The 22,242-nt window shown below is 42.7% G+C and overlaps 1 protein-coding gene across 1 annotated transcript in view; it reads left to right on the forward strand.

The window, feature by feature from the left end:
* Window positions 1–22,242, forward strand: part of LOC138648919 (mucin-5AC-like) — a 130,220-nt gene that overhangs the window by 33,080 nt on the left and 74,898 nt on the right. The window contains exons 11-22 of the mRNA XM_069738900.1: window positions 2,365–2,475; window positions 6,261–6,330; window positions 7,263–7,400; window positions 11,847–12,011; window positions 14,100–14,194; window positions 15,503–15,629; window positions 15,728–15,983; window positions 16,655–16,707; window positions 18,424–18,524; window positions 19,788–19,939; window positions 20,776–20,914; window positions 20,998–21,108. Of these exons, the coding sequence (XP_069595001.1) occupies window positions 2,365–2,475; window positions 6,261–6,330; window positions 7,263–7,400; window positions 11,847–12,011; window positions 14,100–14,194; window positions 15,503–15,629; window positions 15,728–15,983; window positions 16,655–16,707; window positions 18,424–18,524; window positions 19,788–19,939; window positions 20,776–20,914; window positions 20,998–21,108 (1,518 nt within the window). The remainder of the gene's footprint in view (window positions 1–2,364; window positions 2,476–6,260; window positions 6,331–7,262; window positions 7,401–11,846; window positions 12,012–14,099; window positions 14,195–15,502; window positions 15,630–15,727; window positions 15,984–16,654; window positions 16,708–18,423; window positions 18,525–19,787; window positions 19,940–20,775; window positions 20,915–20,997; window positions 21,109–22,242) is intronic.

The raw sequence follows: 22,242 nt of genomic DNA on the forward strand, positions 1-22,242 counted from the left end.
TTAGCAGTGAGCGTCTACTCTGCCATAAATGTGCTTTTGCCATAGAGATCTTATCTTTTTCACATGGGAAAATCTAGAAAAATAAAATGCACTTGTTTTATGAATGCATTATATTTACCTGAGCATGGTGGCAATGAAAGTAACAACAAGTGAAGGCTGTGTCGAAAATAAAAAATGCTGATGGGTTTGATTTGTTAAATTGTTTGAAAAAACAACTGTCGAGGGTCAAGGCGGTGGCATCCTTCTGAAGCTCTGCTCTTTGATGAAGATTTAAAGCAGAAAAAAGAAGACTTGGGAGCAAACTTTCTTCTTGGAAGCCTTTAAGGGTATGTGCACACGTTGCGGATTTTGCTGCGGATCAGTAGCAGATTTGACGCTGTGGATCCGCAGCAGTTTTCCATGCTTTGCACAGTAGCATGTTAATCTATGGAAAACTAAATCTGCTACGCACATGCTGCGGAAAATACCGCACAGAAACGCTGCAGATTATTTTCAGCAGCATGTCAATTTTTTGTCCATTATAGGATTCTGCAGGTGTGAAACCGCAGGCGAAATCCGCACAAAATCTGCGGAAAATCTGCAGGTCATTTTACCTGCGGATTCTGCTGAATCCACGCGGAAAAATCCGCAAACGAATCCGCAACATGTACACATACCCTAAGAGCTTCCGTGGATCACTTTGGATCATTTTTAAGTCATTTGGCTTACAATTATGCCTAAGGCCTGGGTCACACTTGCATGTGCAATGCGAGAAACTCGTACGAGTCTTTCGCCTCAATACCCGACACTGCCGCCGGCACTCGGACCGGAGCATGCGGATGCATGTATTTCTATGCAGATGAACGCTCTGGTCCCGAGTGCCGGCGGTAGTGCTGGGTATTGAGGCAAGTTTCTCGCATTGAACTCTCAAGAGTAGCCACGGTCTAATAATAAGAAAAAAGCGGAGCCTGGTTCCCAGCAGACATCGCTGCTGAAGGAAAACAGTTAGGCAAAAGCAATATCTCCTCTCAGATCTGAGACTTCCTCAAAGAACTGTAGAGACAGCCAGGAAAATGCTGGGCCACCTACCCAAGACCCAAGGGGTCCTCTGTCAGCTGTCTGGAAGAAGGAGCCATTAGCTCAGAAGAAAAATCCTGTCATGGAAGGAGGAGCTGAAGATGCTGCAAATGGACGTTTATTTACCTCAGCGCAGCTCCACTCACACTGGGAGTCACACAGAGCGACGTGCTGGACTTCGCATGGGCGGCTCTGCTGTTTCTCACAAGGAATCGTCACCTCAGTGTTTGGAGAAGTCCATGTTTCTGGGAAATCCCCTTGCAAACACCAACCCTCACACTGACTGAGGCAGATCCCTGAGCACATAGTGACACAGAGACTGTTACCAAGGCCACACTAAAGGATCCTTCATATAAAAAGAAGGCTCCTAAAGAGGCACCTAAAGATATAAATTCCAATAAATCCTTCATTACACATGCAACATCCCATTATGAGAAACAAAACAATGCTGCGCAAAGATATGCCGCCGCCCCCAGCACAGAGCCCCCATGCTGCACAAAGAGGAGCCGCCGACGCCCCCAGCACGGAGACACCATGCTGCACAAAGAGGAGCTGCCGCCGCTGCCCCCCAGCACAGAGAGCATCGCTGCCACAATGAGGTAATTGAAGGGTACTCCACTTACTCCTTCCCTGTGAGATGCCCACTCTCTTCATCATTGGGACTACTCCACCCCACCATATGCTCATTGGTCACCCGCCCTATAAGCCGACACACGGCATATAAGAAGACCCCCGAATTTTAAGAAGATTTTATATTTTAACTAGAAAAGTTGGGGAGTCGTCTTATACGCCGGAAAATACGGTAAATCAAAACACCAGAACTGCATTTTTGGAATGTTGCAACAGCGGAAAAAAAATTCATTAATATGCTATCATAACTTTGCATCTTCCCCTCAATGGTATTAGTAAAAACATCAGCTCAGGCCTAAAAAACAAGTCCTGACACAGCTCTATTATCCAAAAATGTAAAATATTACCAATCTTGGAAAACGGCGAGAAAAGTGAATTTTTTTTTTTACAAATTTTATGAATTTTATTTAGCACTTACGCAAAAAACAAACTGCGCTTACTTGGTATCTCTGTAATCATGATGACCTGTAAAATAATATTTCCAGGTCATCTTAATAAATGAGAGCATAAAAAAACTAAAAAAATATTGTGATGTATTCTTCCAGTGTTCATAAATATTTTACATTAGTTCCTAATTTCTTGTTTTTGTGTCTATGTGTAAAAGGTTTTATTCTGTTATACCTTCTGGATATTATTCTGCTGTTTGTAATATCTTTAATCCTAATCTCTTCATTACAGCACACCGCTGCCAATGATTTCACTGTGCTTGTGGAGCTGCGGAGATCTGAAATCACCAGTACAAAATCCTCTCTGAAGAGTGTGGTTTTGGGTTTAAATAAAGGGGAAACTGTAAGTATTTGTATCAACCAATTATTCTGCAATGTCCGTGTCTGAACTTGTCCCTTCTACTTCTGCCCCTGTTGATAGGCAGTAACGCACTTACACTGCTGTAACTTGTAGTTCCATCCAGTCTAGAGTTTGTGGGTTACAACTGAGCTCTGTGGTCAGTTCTTATTCGCTTTCCGCTGAGAGCTTTGGGTGGGGTCACATTCTATTTAAAGAAGCCCTCCTCCTCTTCCTCCCATCAAAGTTTTTATCCTCTTAATATATTGCAGTCATCATATTATACAGCGCTGTGTACTTACAATTGCTCTTTTTGCCTTTCTATCCAGTAATTTCTTCTCTATTCTCTGCTCTATGTAGAAACAGGAAGTCTTTTGTCCCTGCATTTATCATTCACCTCTGCAACTCCTGACCCAGCTGCTATGCCCCTTCCCCCGCCATTGACTTTTGCAGTGACTCATGACTCATACAGGCAAAATTGACCTCCTGTTTCCACATAGAGCTAAAGGTACCTTCACACATAACGATATTGTTAAGGATATCATTGCAACGTCACGCTTTTTGTGACGTAGCAACGATCCCGCTAACGATCTCGTTATGTGTGACAGTGACCAACGATAAGGCCCCTGCTGGGAGATCGTTGGTCGCTGGGGAATGATCAGGATCTTTTTTGGTCGCTGATCACCCGCTGTCATTGCTGGATCGGCGTGTGTGACGCCGATCCAGCGATGTGTTCACTTGTAACCAGGGTAAATATTGGGTTGCTAAGCGCAGGGCCGCTTTACCATTGTAAAAGTACAAAAAAAAACAGTACATACTCACATTCTGATGTCTGTCACGTCCCCCGGCGTCCACAGGGTTAAAACTGCTTTCGGCAGGAGCGCTGCTAATGCACGCGCTCCTTCCGAGAGCTTCCCTGCACTGACTGTCAGTGCTGACCGTAAAGCAGAGCACAGCGGTGACGTCACCGCTGTTACTGTCGGCACTGACAGTCAGTGCAGGGAAGCTCTCGGCCGGAGCGCGTGCATTAGCAGCGCTCCTGCCGAAAGCAGTTTTAACACTGTGGACGCCGGGGGACGTGACAGACATCAGAATGTAAGTATGTACTGTTTTTTTTTTTACTTTTACAATGGTAACCAGGGTAAATATCGGGTTACTAAGCGCGGCCCTGCACTTAGTAACCCGATGTTTACCCTGGTTACCCGGGGACTTCGGCATCGTTGAAGACAGTTCCAACGATGCCGAAGTCTTTCTCCCAATCGTTGGTCGCTGGAGAGAGCTGTCTGTGTGACAGCTCCCCAGCGACCACACAACAACTTACCAACGATCACGGCCAGGTTGTATCGCTGGTCGTGATCGTTGGTAAATCGTTTAGTGTAACGGTACCTTTAGAAGGATTCAGCTAGTCAGTTTTTAATCATGCGATGCCATAGACCTAATGGAATACAAAAGAATTATCTGGGTAGAAAGGCAAAATGAGCAATTGTAAGTACACAGTGCTATATAATAGGATGATTGCAATATATTAAGATGATAAAAGCCTTGATTGGAGGTGACCTTCTTTAAGCCCCCAGTAGTCTGACACAGTAGTCTGTTATAATTTAATACTAACCTGCTCTGGTATTGGTGATACCCAAATGCTCTTTTTGTTGTTGCTGCTAGTTACTGACCTTGGGCTATTTAACGCTCTGATTGTCTTTTGATTCTGACTCTGACTCTGTCCTACTGGTTTTCAATTTTGTTATTTTGTGACTTCATCCTCTCCATTCTGATTTTGTCTAGTTTTTCCTTCTCTGGTCTTGATGAGCCTTTTCTCTGCCATCTCAATTCATCAGCCAGCAGCCACTCTGTGAATGTAATCCAAAGGGCTCTATGTAAATCTAGATCTCCACCTGAGATCCCGTGCGAAGAGGGAAAATGTCCCAATGCACAGGACTGTAATTATGTGGCAGCTGTGACCCGGAGTCAGGCTGCGGCTCAGACTCAGGCCCAGAGATTAGTGGATGAGTCTCAGACACAACTGCCAGGACAAGAGGCCCATACTGTGGTCCCGGAGCCTCCATACATGGCAGACCCACCAAGGTCCCTGATAACCGACACTGAAAACTCAGCTTCCGACCAGGGCCTGGCAGTCACACTAGGCCAGGGCCTGCAGGCTGACCGTCAGAGCTTCCAGGAGGCCCTGCAGACAGATGTCAGTCTGGAAGAGCTCAGATGTCTTGCAGACCAACCCCCTGCTGCTTCTGGCAAAGAGAGAGTATACTGGGACCAGGGCAGACTCCTGTAGAATGTAAGCCCGCAAGGGCAGGGTCCTCGCCCTTCTGTATCAGTCTGTCAATGTTAGTTTGTTTACTGTATGTGATATCTGTAATTTGTGTGTAACCCCTTCTCATGTAAAGCACCATGGAATCCATGGTGCTATATAAATAAATCATAATAATAATAATCTCCATATAGGGGTTAAACGGTGAAGACAAGTTTTCCACCGGTATCCACTAAGTGGAGTTGTTTCAGCAAAGCCTGTCAGATGAAGCCCAGTTAAGAGCTGCCAGGCTTCCAAATATAGCTAGCCTTATTACTCTTTATTGTTTTACTATATATAATCTTAACACAAGCAGTATTTTCTCATACGTTCTGTTAACAGCTGGGTAAATATATACAGTATGTAATGTTACAAATTGAAGAAAAATTCTTTATTGGCACTTCAACTGGTGCACACTACCTGGAAATCATTGCTTATTGTTAAAAAAAAACATATCTAACCCCCCTGGCGCTACTGATAATTAAAACTGGTCATTATGTGCAAAAGATGGAAAAACAACTAAAAAGATTCCTACTAGTTATGGGCGACCATGCTCGGATAATATCTTATCTTAAAAAAAAAATAAAAATAAATAAAGATTATTATTATTATTATTATCTGAGCATGTTCGGGTGTTATCCAAGTATCTTAGTCGAATAATATGTTTACGTCCCCGTGGCTCCATGAATTGCGGTCATTAGATGGCCTGAACACATGGGGATTCCCTAACAAACAGGCAATCCTCTCATGTTGTGGCTGTCTAACAGCGGCAAGTCATACAGCCAAGGGGCTTAGTCGTAGATACTCGGATAACACCCGAGCATGGTCAGATAAGATGTTATCCGAACACGTTCGCTCATCACATAGGCTACGTTCACATTTGCGTTGTTGTCGTCGACGCATACCGACGCATGCGTCATGCGCCCCTATCTTTAACATGGGGGGCGCATGGACATGCGCCGGTATGCGTATGCCGGTAGGGCGCGGACGACGCTACTTGTAGCGTTTTCCCTGCGCCAAAATTCATGAACAATACTAGTTTATGTCAACGCATGCATCAAAAAACTCAGCATTGTGTATATGCGTTGTTGGTTGCGTCGACGACGCTGTGCCCAACAACGCAAATGTGAACGTAGCCTAATACCCTCCAAGCCATCTCTGCCTGTGGATGAGATCTATCTATAATATTAAATGCCTTCTTTCTTACTTGATGTCTTTTCTTCCTTTGCTAATTTGGACTTTCAGCTATGCCTCCTTATACAATGATTTTTTTCATGAATTCTACATAACGCTCTCTTCGAGTGACTTTACCGCTCAAGAAAACTAGAATTTCTGTGATATCAGGGCAATCCTTAAAGTAAAACCATTGAAAGTCAGTGGCATTTAAAAAGGGTTTCTTATGGGAATTATATAATTTATTTTACTGTTTACTTTTATTATTGTGAAAAAAAATACACAAAACAAAAAAAACTTTTCCCTTAATCCCCAGGTGCTTGTCATTAAAGACAATGGTGTTTTATCCCTAAACTGGATGCCAATTCAAGTGCCTATCTGTGTTGGTAAGTTTTTTTTTTTTAAAAAATGTATCTGACACTCTACTGCAATGGAAAGTTTGGAGAAATCTCAGATCACACTGTATAACCTCATGGATCCAGACTACCAGACGTCTTTGTAGCGTGGCTGACTATTTCTAGGCAGGACAAAGGACCTTTTATGTTGTCAGTTCAAACAAATAGTCTGACCATCAACATGTCAGGATAGAATATGGAGCAGGCACATGTTTAACTAAACAGGAAACCAAAGAAATGAGTCAGAACATAAGTTGGTATAAGTGCAATGTATAGGAGCACGTTCACACTGTGGCCATTAAACAGACAAAATCTAAGATAAAAAAAGAATGAGGAAATACTCTCTAGTAAGTAAACAAATAGTAATAGTACATATAAATAACATAGGGTACTTTGTTAACGCTAGCTCAAACAAAGGGAGGGGGGTGAGGAAACACCTCTGTGTGTATAAAGCACAAGAAACTACAGCAAAACCAAATTAATGAGCCGGAACATAAATTGGTATAAATGCAATGTGCAGGAGCTTGTTGCACTTACACCACGTTCTGGTAAAATGCAGAGCAGGGACACGTTTTAATAAATTTAGTAAGAAAAGGCTCGAGTCTTTGATTTATCTCATAAAGCAACTTTCCTATAACAAATCAATATATACAGTATTATCAAGGCGTTTTTGGTCCAGATGATCGAAGTATAGAGAATGCATGGTGACATAGGGACAAAATGTTTCCTGCATCAGAGATTCAAGAAAATAAAGGTTGTATAATGTATGCGAAACAGTAAGAACACGCTAGGCATTGAGTATACGCATTTCAGGCTTAGCAGTCCTTCATCATGAGGAAGCCAAGCTAATCTCTAGCTGCACAGGTAGGACAGATATTATTATACTATAGTTATTCTCATCAATATTTTATTGTCTCTTGCAGCAAATATGACTATCTTCTGGTCTACGTCTTTCTATATTAATATACACACAACTTTTGATGCTGTAATACAAGTCCAGCTTACGCCGACTATGCAGGTGTATATTACTCTTGGTCCTTCTTATCATGATCAAACTTCAGGTGCGATTTTAATTTTACTTCATATAGAGTTGGAATAATGGCTTGTGCATAAATGTTACTATTACACCTTCCCACACCCTGATATTGCATTTAAAATGTAGATTTTCTAGATCGGGTTGCACAACTGCGACGTCCGCTAGGACCATGGGATACTCGGAACCGGGTCGGATGCTTCTTAAAGGGGTGGTCATAGCAGAAGTGACCCGGCTCATGGCCCTGGGAGCACAATAAAAATGGGGGGAATTAACGGTGGAAGTAAAGTTCTTAAAGGGAAAGGGGATTGTGCGTGACGCCACTCATGGTGTTCGGCCAGGGATAGCCAATGCTGCGATGCAGATCCTCTGAGGCAGATGGTGATGCAGCAGAGTTGGTACAGCTCTCCATGGGTAGAGCTAGGCCCCAGGGCAGCTATGGTGTAAAATGTGATGGTGAAAATTGTGGTGCAGGGCACATGGCGTAGTAATAATTCAGAGGACACAGCGGGTGCAGTTTCCACACTTTTACTCACAGTTCTTTATGGCACCCAGCCGGGTGTGATGTGTCCTCCGGGTCCGTGGTCCAGCCAGCTCCCAGGTAATTCAGGGTACACTTTGCCAGAACCCCCTCTTTATGTCCTTTCCTGGCCGTCTCACTGCGCTGGCTCCCTCCTCTCCTGCCCCATGCCTGCACACACATTGTTCCAAGCCAGCAGCCTCAGATCCTGTCAGGCGTTGTCCTCTGGATCCCCTTGATCCTACCTGGCCACCTTTTTGGCGAGTATGTGTGGCTGTGGCACGTGCAGTTACCACAGCCTCCGACTTGCTAACTGAGCCTGATAGTTCTCCACTAGTCTTGGAGGCCAGTTCCCCCACTGCAACCTGGTCCCTCCACCCAACAGTAGTCGGCATGGAAGCGGGCCCCACAGGTGGACTTCTCACTACCCGTGCCCCTAGGACCCCTTCTTCCTCTCTCTCTGCAACTTTTCTCTCTCTGTCTTCTGGTACTGGGACAAGCTCCTCACTGCTCGAGTCCCCAGCTCCATTGTCAGATGCTCTGACTCCCTCCTCCCTCTTGTTTCCATGATGACCCTACTCTCTCCACCCACACCCTCTACTTAGTCCCTCCCTGCGTCTGAGAGGTCTGATGTTGGATGCAAGTGTCTGAATTCTGGGTAGGGCCCCTCCTCCTTACCTGAGAACGGGGTACCTCTGTGGTGACTGTACCGTCGGGGCGCCATGCAACCAGAGGCTCGTTTTCCATTTTGTAATGCCCTTAACCATGTGGTCACAATAATGCTTGCCTGTATGTGACTGTTTTGCATGTAGTTTCCGTAGCAAAGAGTAGTTATCTCTGTGTTCCCCATAAATGTCAAGAGAATGACGTCCCTTAACACATGTTTGTTACTCCAGATAGATGTATATGAGATACAGACAGCCATCTATGCATGTGGCTCTTCACATTCTTTAATTTATGCTTACAATAGGGAAAGCCACAGTCACACATGGTCCTCTTCTCTGCTAAGTGCTATCTGAGGGTAAAGGAGATCCCTATTATTCCCATAGGTCCAGGTGCTGCTTTCTGGACTACTATCTATAAGGCATTTATGGCGTCAAATTTTGACATGCCGGAAATGTCTCAGATGATAATATTATTATAAATTTTATTGTGGCCTCTAGGAGTGATTCAACATGACAATGCGTCTCTCAGATCAGAAATGGTTGTGCACCCCTGCTGTGCAAACTGATAATATTTCTGTAATTAATGCCAATTTCAGCTTTTATATTATGCAAAACTCTCCAAAGGAGTTATTTCAAAATCCATTATTTTTTTCAAGCTCCCTGCAAGTCTATTAACCTTAGAAGGCCTTCAGACTCTCACTGGCCATTTTTTACATCTCTTTTCTGGCTCCAGCTCCTCTAAAACTGTCATTGCTCAGTGTCACTTGGGCCGTCCGTAAAGTGGCATTCCCATCTCCAAGGTCCTATCCCTATATGTAGTAGTAGTAGTAATAATAATAATAATAATAATACTAGCAAACACCTCCAAAAAGAAATGTAGTATAGTTCTTCTGATAAGCTAAGTCGCTTACCCTATGTACAGAGCATTGCAGTAGCATAAGAATCAATCCATTGTTGTGACCACTTGTATAGTGACTAGTGATGAGTGAGTATACTCGTTGCTCGGGTTTTTCCGAGCATGCTCGGGTGATCTCCGAGTATTTGTTAGTGTATGGAGATTTAGTTTTCCTTGTCACAGCTGAATGATTTACAGCTACTAGCCAGGCTGAGTACAGGTGAGGGTTGCCTGGTAGCTAAGGAATACCCACATGTAATCAAGCTGTCTATTAGCTGTAAATCATTCAGCTGCTGCAAGGAAAATTAAATCTCCGAGCAGTCATAAATACTCGGAGACCACTAGAGCAACGAGTATACTCGCTCATCCCTAATAGTGACAGATATTTAGCTAGTTATCTGTTAGTGGATGTAACCATGGATATCTAAGCTACTTCAATTGGATAAGTGAAATATTGAATCAGAAGAACTATTCTACATTTCTAATTGAAGGTATTTGCTAATATTATTATTTTTACATCTACTACATATAGCGCTGGCATCCTTACACCATAGCCCTCTCCCCCTGAAGGGATGCCCACTCACTCACTGCCATTGCCCCGGACTCCCTCCTCCTTCTCCTGCTGCTGCTGCCCGGAGTCTGCAAACGGCTTGCACATCCCCAGGCACTGTACTTAGGGCAAGCAGCCCGCCCTCTTAAAGTGATAGTGCACACAGTCCTAAAGTGTCCCAAACTAATGGCTGGGAGACACTTATTATTTAAGGCTTCTCCACCTGATGGGAGTTGCCTGTGCAACGTTCTTAGTCTTTTTCTAAACATGCTTGCTAGTTTTCAGTTCCAAGTGCTCATATCCCAGTATACCCTCCTGTCTATCAGCCATGCCCAACTGCCTGTCTATCAGCTGTTCCCGCCTGCCTGTCTAGTAGTGATGCCTGCCTGTCTATCAGCCATGCCTCCTTTCGCCTGTCTGTCATTATACCAATCTTGCCTGCCAGTACCTGCCTGCCTCTGTGTCTGTCTTACCAGTCACCAGCCAGTCTTGATAAGTCTACCATTCCTGCCTCCTGTCCATTGGGGGTCAGCTACCATCCACCCGAGGTCAGTTCTGGAGTAGCACATTGTTCCGTCTTCCTTGTCCTTCCTCAGATCGCGGTATGATCAGCCGTCTTGCACCCAAGGTCGGACTTGGTGAGCCACTTTGTCACGCTCCTCTAGGCTTTCCTCGGTTCTCATAACAGTGAGAATACCCCCATAACTGCTACCCATGTCGTCACTGTCAACTAGATTTCCTACAATGACCAGCCTCTTCTCTGGCTCCTTGCTCTCCCCAATGTACAGACATCATTAGCTACTCCTCCTCCTGCTCTGTGATCTGCTAGTGGCCTCTAGGGCAAAAATGAGACTTGGTGCTGTGCATAGTTTCTAAAATTCTGCATGTGTTTAAGAATATTTTTTGCCCATAGCAACCAATCACAGTGCAGCTTTCATTGTACCCGAGATGTTTAAAAAATGAAAGCTGACTTCTGATTGGCTGCTGTGGGCAACAGAAACTGTTTCTGTTTTAGCCAGCATAGCTAAAGGCCCTGTGTATTTATATTGTATTTATACAGGAGGCATCCATTATAAAAATACGTACATAAATATCCATGACCTTAGTGAAAAAAAGCAGTATTTGCTTATTAACTGGTCGTTCTGCTCTTGCTCTGCTTTGGCTATTGCATAGCCAATCTGTGCAGTCAGAGAGAAGGAGTGATGTTCCTCCTTTGACATTAACAGACAAACAATGCCCATGACCATTTGGAATAGTTAGGAGAATGCAATGACATTTGCGCTATCTCATTGAAAATGTAAAAGGACACCCATTAAAGAGGAATAGCAGGTATCCACTGAGCATGTGCGACCTGTCATGACAGAAGTATAAGACACATCCATGGACAACCCGATAGGCAAAAGCCTGTTGCGACATGCAACTGATCAAGGGGCAATGTCTAGACTAGAGCATCAAGAACTTCTGGAAATTGATTGCATTTGACAACTTTATTTATTTTGGGATTTTAAACCACTGATCTATGATTGATATTTTGGGAATAACCTTTTTACAGAATGGCCTGATTATGACAACCTCTATCCTTATGGCCTATTAATATATATGTACGTAAGAGAGAGGGTGGTGCCTGCTAAATTGAAATGGACGTCATGTAACATTACCTGCCCCCAGCAATAAAGGCTCATGGTAAGGAGGTTCAGGAGCCAGACCAGTGAGTCTGTTAGATACAGGTGATGGTGGGGATGTTACTGATAAAATTCCGATAGAGAACTACCCATTGAACATTTGTAACATATCTATTATGTTAGAAACATAACATATATGTATATTTTTTTTCTTCTTACAAGGACTATGTGGAAACTTCAACAACATTCAGAGCGATGACTTTAAGGCAATTAGCGGAGTCGCTGAAGGGACCGCTGCGAGTTTTGCTAATACGTGGAAGAGTAATAGCAACTGTCCCAATATCAAAAACAGTTATGAGGACCCATGTTCTCAAAATTTGGAGAAAGGTATGTGAATGTTCAAACATTATTACAATGGACAAAGTCTGATGGAGATGACCTTCATTAACTGACGGAGTTACTAAAGCTAGCAAAGGCATTACTAGCAAGCACTGCTCTAATTGATCCTGCCCTTTTGCACATTACAAAAAAAGGATTGGAAAAAGCGAATCCTACCACACCTTTTTTGGAGACATCTATTTTTTCCCTTCTTCTCATAGAGATGTTGTTGGCAGCGGATTAATCTCTATACTGTCCAGCCGTTTAACCATGAATATATATATTATTCAGGAACAAAGATAACACAGCTTACAACTGGTATTTCTTATAGCTTAGGATCTTAGCTTCTTGACCGCCAGCTTGTAAAGGGAAAATAAAACTGCTCCAGCTACACACACAAAGCGTGAACAAGAACTTCCTGTTTTTTTTCTTTTACAGTGCTTTACTGGCAATATTACACTATTGCTAGAGACAGAAACTCATGCACTGTTAAACAGCAGCAAGAGTAGGTGATATATACAATAATAAGCATTATTCCTACAGATGTATAAAAATATCAGAAGTGGTTTGTCTTACAAATGAGACAACACAATATATTCAAGATCTGTGATTACAATTTTGTTTTTAATTTGTGAAACAACATTCACACAGTCAGTATTTGTTCACTAGTATTTGTATGCCAAAATCAGGAGTGGAACCCCCGGAGGAAAAGTATAAGGGTATGTTTCCACGTTCAGGAAACGCTGCGTTTTTGACGCTGCGTTGAGCCTCAGCGTTAAAAACGCAGCGTCCAGATGTTACAGCATAGTGGAGGGGATTTCATGAAATCCTGTCTCCACTATGCATTAAAAGACGCATGAGGCAGACCCGCGAAAACGCACATGCGGCGCGTCTTTTCAGAACGCAGCATGTCCTTACATTGCAGACAAAATGCAAGGACAGCGCAGGTGGCCTGCCAGTGACCTCAGGTGCAGATTTGGTCAGGATTTTACCTGCATAAAATCCTGACCAAATCCTGAAGCGATCCTGAACGTGGACACATACCTTTATAGAAACACGTCACCTCTTCTGCATTTGTCACCCACTCCTGGATTTGGCTTCCAAATACTGATGTAAAATACTGAACGTGTGAACATGGTCTTATACAGTGTTCTTGCAAGGCTACGTTCCCACGATGAGTTTTTATTGAGTTTGTGTATTTTCAAAAAAAGGCGCTGAAACCTGCAGCCTCAAAAGCGCATCAAAAACTCATCTTGGAAGCATAGCCCACGTGTGGAAGATTATCTGTGTAGCACTAGGCAAAATGGGATCAATTCAGTCAGAGACATAAATGGAAAACCTTCAGGCTACGTTCCCCCTTTTACCACATTTTTGATGCTGCATGTTTGCGCTTTGTCAAAAACGCAGCGTTCAAACAAAGTCGATGGGATTTCCAGAAACCTAATTTAGATGATGGGTGCAGATATGTTGCAGAAATTCTACAACATCAAAAACTCACCAAAAGTGAGAATGTAGCCTGACATGAAGGCTCAAAATGCAAAATAACCCCTTCTATGCTGACCGCTGATAAAACAAGTGACCTATCACCTGAACGAAACAAAGGTCGCTTTTTTACAGTTTTCCAACTAAAGTAGACACTTGTCTAAACTAAGCAATGAAAAAGTCCCAACATCGGGACATATCAATGGCCCTACAGATAACCACAAGGAAGGGAAGGACGGGTCTGCTTCCAAATGTGCCTATCATCCCATAAAAATCCAGGACCAAAAACAGAAGCTACCAAATCCCTTAGCATAGTATATTTGTTAGAATTATCCATCTTCCCTGGATTCCTTATGCCTCATCCAGCTTTTCCTGCATTAAATATATTCATCCTGGAGTCTAGCATGCATGTGATAGAAATCTTGGGAGAGTAGAGCAAACATATCGTCCTGTCACTATCTCATGTAAGGCACACATACTTTGCCTAGTTTATGCACAGCTTCAATATTACCAATGTACTATTATTTAATTAATTTGGGTTTATTATTACAGTGTAACTCATTTATTGCGTATTGTTCTTGCTCGTAAAACTGAAAGAATTGTGTCTTTTTGCAGAGAAATATGCACAACATTGGTGTGCCCTGCTTACATCTCCTACTGGACCCTTCTCCCTGTGCCACAGTGTAGAAAATCCACATATATATTATACGGTAATAAATAGCTTCTGACTTTTCTTTTTGTGGAAAGAGATGCAGCGTGTCCATAATGTTTTGCATAGAACAGTTTTACATGCTATGGTGCTTCCATGACAGTGTCAGCCATACAGACCAAATAAAGATTATTATTATTATACAGACCACTTAGTACATTTACACCAGGGGTCCCCAACTCCAGTCCTCAAGGCCCACCAACATGTCATGTTTTCAGGATTTCCTTAGTCTTGCCCAGGTAATAATTGCATCACCTGTGCAATGCAAAGGAAATCCTGAAAACATGACCTGTTGGTGGGCCTTGAGGACTGGAGTTGGGGACCTCTGATTTACAGGCACATGGCTCTTAAGGGCTCGCTGACATTACTGTATAAAAAATAGCTCTGATGTTGCTCCTGAAAAGTTGGACGAGTGGAATCCATATGGTTCAACTTATGTCATGTGAGTGCTATGCGAGTTTACGATTTTTATCCTCACCTAGCATCCGTATACAGGTGCATCCCACAAAATTAGAATATCATCAAAAAGTTAATTTATTTCAATTCTTCAATACAAAAAGTGAAGCTCCTATATTATATAGTCATTACAGAGTGATCCATTTCAAGTGATTATTTCTGATAATGTTCATGATTATGAAAACCCCAAAGACATTATCTCAGTACATTAGAATGCTTTATAACACCAGCATGAAAAAATTATTTAAACATCCGAAATGTTGGCCTACTGAAATGTATGATCAGTAAATACACTCAATAATTGTCGGGGCTCCTTTTGAATCAAATACTGCATCAATGTGGCGTGGCATGGAGGCGATCAGCCTGTGGAACTGCTGAGGGTTTATGGAAGCCCAGGTTGCTTTGATAGCAGCCTTCAGCTCATCTGCATTGCTGGGTCTGGTGTCTCTCATCTTCCACTTGCCAATACACCATAGATTCTCTATGGGGTTAAGGTCAGGCGAGTTTGCTGCCAATCAAACACAGTGATACTGTTGTTCATAAAACAGGTATTGGCATTTTTGGCAGTGTGGACAGGTGCCAAGTCCTGCTGGAGAATGACATTTCCATCTCCAAAAAGCTTGTCGGCAGAGGGAAGCATGAAGTGCTCTAAAATTTCCTGGATAGATGGCTGCGCTGACTTTGGTCTTGATATAACACAGTGGACCTACACCAGCAGATGACATGGCCCCCAAATCACTGATTGTGGAAACTTCACCATTTCTTTTGCTAATCATTTGGATGTTGTCATTTCAATAATGCGTGGAACCATCTCTAATTAGCGCCTTTCTCTTGTGTGTGTTGTGTTTTTTAGCACTGCCTTTCAGACACATGCAGCTGTAAAGACAGTGAGGAATGCATGTGTGCAGCTCTGGCATCATATGCCTATGCATGTGCCAAGAAAGGTGTCACTCTTAGCGGGTGGAGGGACAGTGTTTGCGGTAAGTAGTCACCAAATACTCATTTAATCCATGTTAATGTGTCCTGTCTTTAAGAACCTTTGTTGTTCATCTTCTACTGTTCCTATTGCTTCTTGTAGAAAAGTACACAAAGTCTTGCAAAGAGTCCCAAGTCTACCAGTACAACGTGACAAGGTGTCAGCCGACCTGCCGATCTCGGAGTAACGATGACGCAATGTTCGACTTTGAATTCTCCCCGGTGGATGGTTGTGTGTGCAGAGAAGGAATGTATCTGAATGACAATGGAGACTGTGTAACGTCAACTTCATGTCCATGTTACTATCAAGGCAACGTCATAGAATCTGGAGAAAAGGTGGAGGAGAATGGAATTACATGGTAAGCTTGTAACAAAGTCAACTTCCATTATCTCTAGTTTATATTCTTGTGGTTCACGTTATTCTACATTATTGAGGTTTTCCCATCTCAGGCTACGAGTCTGCAGTCACTCTATGTGAATCCTCACATTGTTTGCACTGCAAGGATTCTTCAGTGTCGGGAGCGGCGGGCACATGACCACAAGTATGTGATTTGCATACAGTCACATGCCAACTAGATGGGCGCAGCCTCACTCAATGCAAGTGTATTGAGCGATGCCGGATACAGTCTAGTCGGAATGTGGCCGAAAGTATGCAAATCACATATTTGTGGTCACATGACCGCCCGTTTACGTGGCCAGGGATTCCTTACAGTGCACAGTGCGAGCGATAGGAAGATTCACAAGTCTACAGTCACATAGAGTGACTGCAGACTTGTAGATTAAGGCCGGACAACCCCTTTAAGCAGTTTAAAATCATTTCTTATATCTGGCCTATTTTATAAACCGGTGCTGTCCTTATTTGAATATCAATCTGGTTCCCTCTGATTGCCTTATCATAGTCTGTATGTATACTTGTCTGGATGTAATTTTTTTCTAGCGTATTCTTTTGATATTTGTAAACTATCACAGCCTAAAAAACGGAACATCTGTCATTTTTATGATTAATCCAGTTAATGTTTCATATTCACAGCACGTGTGACAGAGGCCACCTGAACTGTATGGGTGCAGTCATTACACCCCCAGGTAAATTAAGGGCGCGCTCTTCAACCCTTATAGTAAAGTTTTTTGAACTTACAATGTTTTACCGCATTATTATTTACCAATATTTTATATGTGGAATGTAACAATATTGCAATTCAAAGTGGATATAAAAAAACATTCTGATAAGTGTTGCCAGTGGAGTGTGCCTAAAAAAATCTTTGACAACTTTTCATAGGTGCATATTGGGGTCTTCAGTTATTAGAACACCTATGTAGTCATTTAAAGAAGACCTGTCACCAGGTCAAAAGTGGCCAGTTTTTGCTTTTTTTAATTTTCTCAGCTCCCCTGATTATATAATTTTTATAAATCAGCCAAATGGTTTTCAGGGATATGGGCCCTTATATTTAATGCTAATTTTTATTGTATTTAGCAGGAGGGTGTCTCACAGCATTTTTGGGGGGAACATCTTTAGGCAGTTTAAAATTTCCATTATTTCAGAGGAATTAAGGTACAGATCCATGATGTACCATATACATCCATACAATGGCGTGCAGCGATGCTATGAGTCAATACATCGTGTGACTCTCTGTTCCTAGAAACATATGCCAGCATATAGAAAGATTTGTTTTCCAATGAATTATAGGGACATGTGCCAGCATACAAGTTTCATGCACAGTAAGGCAGGGTCACACGAGCGTAGACCCTCTCATGCAAGAGAATCGGATCGATTATGCAAATGATACTTTGATTAAACTCTGATCAGCGTTTGACCCGAGTGTCAGCTTAGTGTGATCTGATTTTCTCAGAAGAGAGAATTGTAACACAGGTCAGGAGAAGACGGAGAATACAATTTCTCCATCTTCTCCATACTGTGAGTCCATGGAGATAGGACTGCACTCAGATGTCAACCAAGGGCTGTACGATGTTTTCCCACTCACCCATTGAATGAAAATGGTTGAGTGCTATCGGATTTGTTCAGCGCTAATATTTTTCTCATGCTGAATGTGTATGAGAAAAAAAACGCAGATGAGGACTTCAGCATTGAACAACCCTGGTCCTAGTGCTTTCCGATAAAACATCAGATAGGACTTGTCCGATGTGTGCGTTCATGTGAGAAAGCCCTAACAAATATGTTGTGCAAGATCCCATTCACGACTCGGATTACAATATTAACTTCATAAGTTAAATGCCTCTGATCCAACTGCAATAATTGGAATTACTAAAATAGTGCGTACGGTTCAGTTCAGCATCCAGCTGATAGAAATGGTGAAAAACTTCTTGTTCAGTGGTCTAGGATGGTCTCTGAAGAGAAGACATGTCCACATGCAGTGTTAAAGTGACATGTAAAGTGCTCAAAAATTATCCCTGCAAATTTAATGGTCGGCACAGATATCATTGAGAGCTGGTAAATAATGATTTTCAGCTTTGTAGGCATAGTATGACATCATAGGCAAAAAAACAAAGAGCGGACATGTACACATGTAATGTTAAAGTCACACAAATAAAGTGCTCAAAAATTATCCCTCCAAATTGAATAGTCAGCTCAGTTATCATTGAGAGCTGGTAAATAATGATTTTCATCTTTGTAGCCATAGTATGACTTTACAAACATATAGTGTTGTTTTATGGGAAATCTTATTGCTGTGTATGTGATTAGGATATTTAGATTTCTGCAGTGGATATCTTTCTTTACATATTACTAAGTAACCACTTTTATCACATCCATTTCCAACAACCAATAACCAAACCTCTCACCAGTTTGCTCGCACCCCCTGGTTTATCTCAATTGCTCCAGTGCTCCTAAAGGGACAAAGGGAGTGGAGTGTCAGAAGAGCTGCCATTCACTGGACATGGATTGCGTAAGTAAACATGGACATTTTGGATATACCTAAAACATGTTAGTGTGGGTGAGACCAATTGTAAAAGTAAAATGTTCCCCTCCTCTTCCTCTTGACCTGACAAGGTCAAAAGTGGCAAGTTGTTGCTTTTATTTTACTCTCTCTGTTCCCGCTAGTATGTTCATCTTTAGTTTTCAGAATACGCCACATGGTTCCAGTGATGTAGGTCTATAAAACATTTTATTTCATGCTCATTTTTATGATCTTTACCGACGGGGCATGGCTCAGTTTTTAGGCTGCATTATTGTCCTGTGAGCCACGTCCCCTTGGCAAAGACCATAATATTTTCCAGTAAACTAAAAGGCCCACAGCTCTGGAACTGTATGGAGGACTTAAAAACAAAAACAAAAAAATGAATACTCAGAAGAGCAATGGAAGTAAAATAAGAGCAAATAGTGGCCCCTTATGTCCTCTTTACAGGTCGTCATCTTTGAGCTTCATTTTACCCGTTTGCAGTCAATCATGGTGGAAGCTGTAAGCTAGGCTGTCCGTTATAGCGGGTAACGAGTAGCCTTGGAACTGGCACACTTGACTATACAGGATACTGCCTTTACTGGCCATGTGAGGATAGGCTCCCTCCATGGTTTTTCTCTGATGTGGCAGATTGGCTCTCTAAAAGAAATGGAAGTTTGGTTGAGGAAGATGAACTGCTTGAAAGCATGAGAGAAGTGGTTGATTTTTCCTTTAAAGGGAACCAGTCACCTGAATTTGGCGGGCTCTCTGTCCGGTCCGATGGGTGGTGTTTTCTCTCCTTTCATGCCTAAAAGCATTAGTGCGCATGCACTGGTGCACTATGTCCCAGAAGTATTTTGCTGTGTTCCGGGACATAGTGCGTCTGCGCATGCGCACTAATGCTTTTCGGCTTTGCCCGCAGTTGGGCAAAGCATACTGGGCATGTGCACGGCAAGATTGCTTTGCGCACGCGTTAACTACGGAGGAAACAGACTCATATTCAAGATAATATTGCGGCCAGCGGGAAAGGAAGGGGTGCATGAAAGGAGAGAAAGCACCTCCCATCGGACCGGACAGAGAGCCCGCCAAATTCAGGTGACAGAGTCCCTTTAAGTCACAGGCATATTGACCCAAGTTTGTAGATTCGGCCACAGCCCTATTTTTATGTTTATATATATACTGCAGTGCACTGCAGCAGCATAAACTGACATAAGTGGAAAACAATCACTTTTGCATTGTCTGACTTGTAATTGGTGTCTGGTTCCCCCACAGTTCAGCTCTCACTGTACGTCGGGCTGTGTGTGCCCTCCAGGCTTGGTTTCGGATGGATCAGGAGGATGTATTAGTGAGCAGCAGTGTCCATGTATACATAATGAGGCTACATACCGACCGGGAGACAGCATCTCTGTTAGCTGTAACACATGGTAAGTCTTTTATTTTGGAAACAAACATGGATACATCATTTACTGTGCAGTAGAGGAGATTTATTTTACCTTCCTCATGCAAAAAAATAGGTGCAAATTTTGATTTGCGCCGTTTTTGCTCTACAATGTGCAATCATTTACACATCTAGCAACTTTTCAACAGTGTTCAGAAAAATAGATGGATCAACTTGCCAGTAGATTTTTGATATGCAATCCGAGAGAAGCATAATGCAAGGTCTTAGACCCTGATTCCAGTGATGTATCACTTGCTTGTCTGTGTGTTGCCATTTCAATAAAATCAGTGTTTTATCAGCAGCAGATTACCACTATCCAGACTAGATGTTTCATGCCTCCTAGTAAACTGTTCTGTGACACCCTGCCCGCAATACTGATTAACTGCTTTCTGCCTATGCACAGTGTACACAGAAATCTGCCAATCAGTGGTGTGGGCAGGGTAATACGAGGTTCAGCATTTTGAGCAGTGCTAGATGTGCAGAGGAGAAAACTGTGATTGTTACAAAATGACAGCATGCAGAACAGCAAATGACACATCGCTGGAATCAGGATCCCTGCCCCTACATCATGATGCTCTCAGATTACATAGCAAAAACATGATAGATTCCCTTTAATCAGGAGGAGATCATGACCCCGGAGAGTGTCTAGGCTTGCTTGTAGGACAGATACATTTAGATAGAATTATGACCCAAGACGTTGTAAAACGTTTTTACTCCAGGGAAAATGAATTTAAAGCTGGAGCTAGTCTTGGTGAATCACCCTATATATCATACATAATTGCTGTACATATGATCGTCTGCTGATTGTTCTTTCTTTTGCAGCGTATGTAAGAACAGAAGGTGGCAGTGCACACACAAGCCTTGCCTTGGAACGTGTTCTGTGTATGGGGACGGCCATTACATCTCTTTTGACAACAGACAATTTACCTTTAGTGGGAGCTGCGAATACATATTAGCACAGGTACATTGGTCACACAGCTCATAAAAGCTGAGATAAATGAAGTGTTGACTGATCATTCAGTGCATGACTTTTCTTCTCTACAGGATAGCTGCGGTGAGAACAGAGGTCAAAGCTCCTTCAGAGTCGTCACTGAGAACGTTCCCTGTGGCACCACGGGCACCACCTGCTCCAAAAATATCAAGTTCCTCATTGGAGTAAGAAATCATATTTCTAAACACATTAACTGATCATTTTGTTTTAAGACTCGGTAAAAGGCAGAGTTTGAAGTACCATTGCTTTAGAATATACTTCCAGTCAGCACTCAGGAGAAAAGTGTTGCTCGTGTCAAGGGGATGACCTCCCACGCTTGAGCATACGCAAAAGGCTGGCGCTCACGCATGCAGTTAATTCAACAGAAAAAAAGGCTGCGCGGCACTTCCTCTGAAGGGGGGTTCATGAATAGGATTCCGCTTCACAAGTAATGTAAAAATGAATTCGGCACTCCAAAAGTGGAGTGCCGAATTCATTTTCACGTTTATTCCATGTTCATCAAACGTGATGATTTTAGTCTAAACAAAAGCCATTTTCAAACAGAATCTGTTTGAAAAAGGCTTTTGTTAACCCCAAAGGGGTCACATCTGATGCTTTGAAGAATATGGAATAAACCTTGAGTTGACTATAAGCATACGTGAGCGCTGGTCTTTTACTTAATTCTGCCTTCGGTACATAATAATAATCCAAATTGTGCTGCATTTTTGGCACAAAATTGATGCAATATTAAGCTCAACTGAAGATTCATTAAATGTATTGTCCAGTACGAACCACCCTGATAAATGTGGAGTTGAATAAAATTGCCGCTATATGGCGTCTTTGGCTGTGACACATGTCGCTCAGACAAAGGTCTTTAGTAGTGATGAGCGAGTGTGCTCGTTACTCGAGATTTCCGAGCATGCTCGGGTGTTCTCCGAGTATTTTGGGCGTGCTAGTAGATTATGTTTGAATCCCCACACCTGCATGATTTGCAGCTGCTAGACAGCCTGAACACATGCAGGGATTGCCTGTTTGTTAGGGAATCCCCACATGTATTCAGGCTGTCTAGCAGCCGCAAATCATGCAGGTGCGGGGACTCAAACATAATCTATGAGCATGCCCAAAATACTCAGAAATCACCCGAGCATGCTTGGAAAACCCGCGTAACGAGCACTCTTGCTCATCGCTAGGCTTTAGGTGTCACTACTACTCTGCAATACGTTGCGATCCTGAGAGTTCTGCGGTCATGACAAGCAAGTTGCAAAAAATCCAGCATGGTTGGAATTTTTGCAATTTGCTTGTTGCATTGGGGTAGCAAT

The sequence above is a fragment of the Ranitomeya imitator genome, chromosome 9 (assembly GCF_032444005.1).
Source record: "Ranitomeya imitator isolate aRanImi1 chromosome 9, aRanImi1.pri, whole genome shotgun sequence".
Lineage (NCBI taxonomy): Eukaryota > Metazoa > Chordata > Amphibia > Anura > Dendrobatidae > Ranitomeya > Ranitomeya imitator.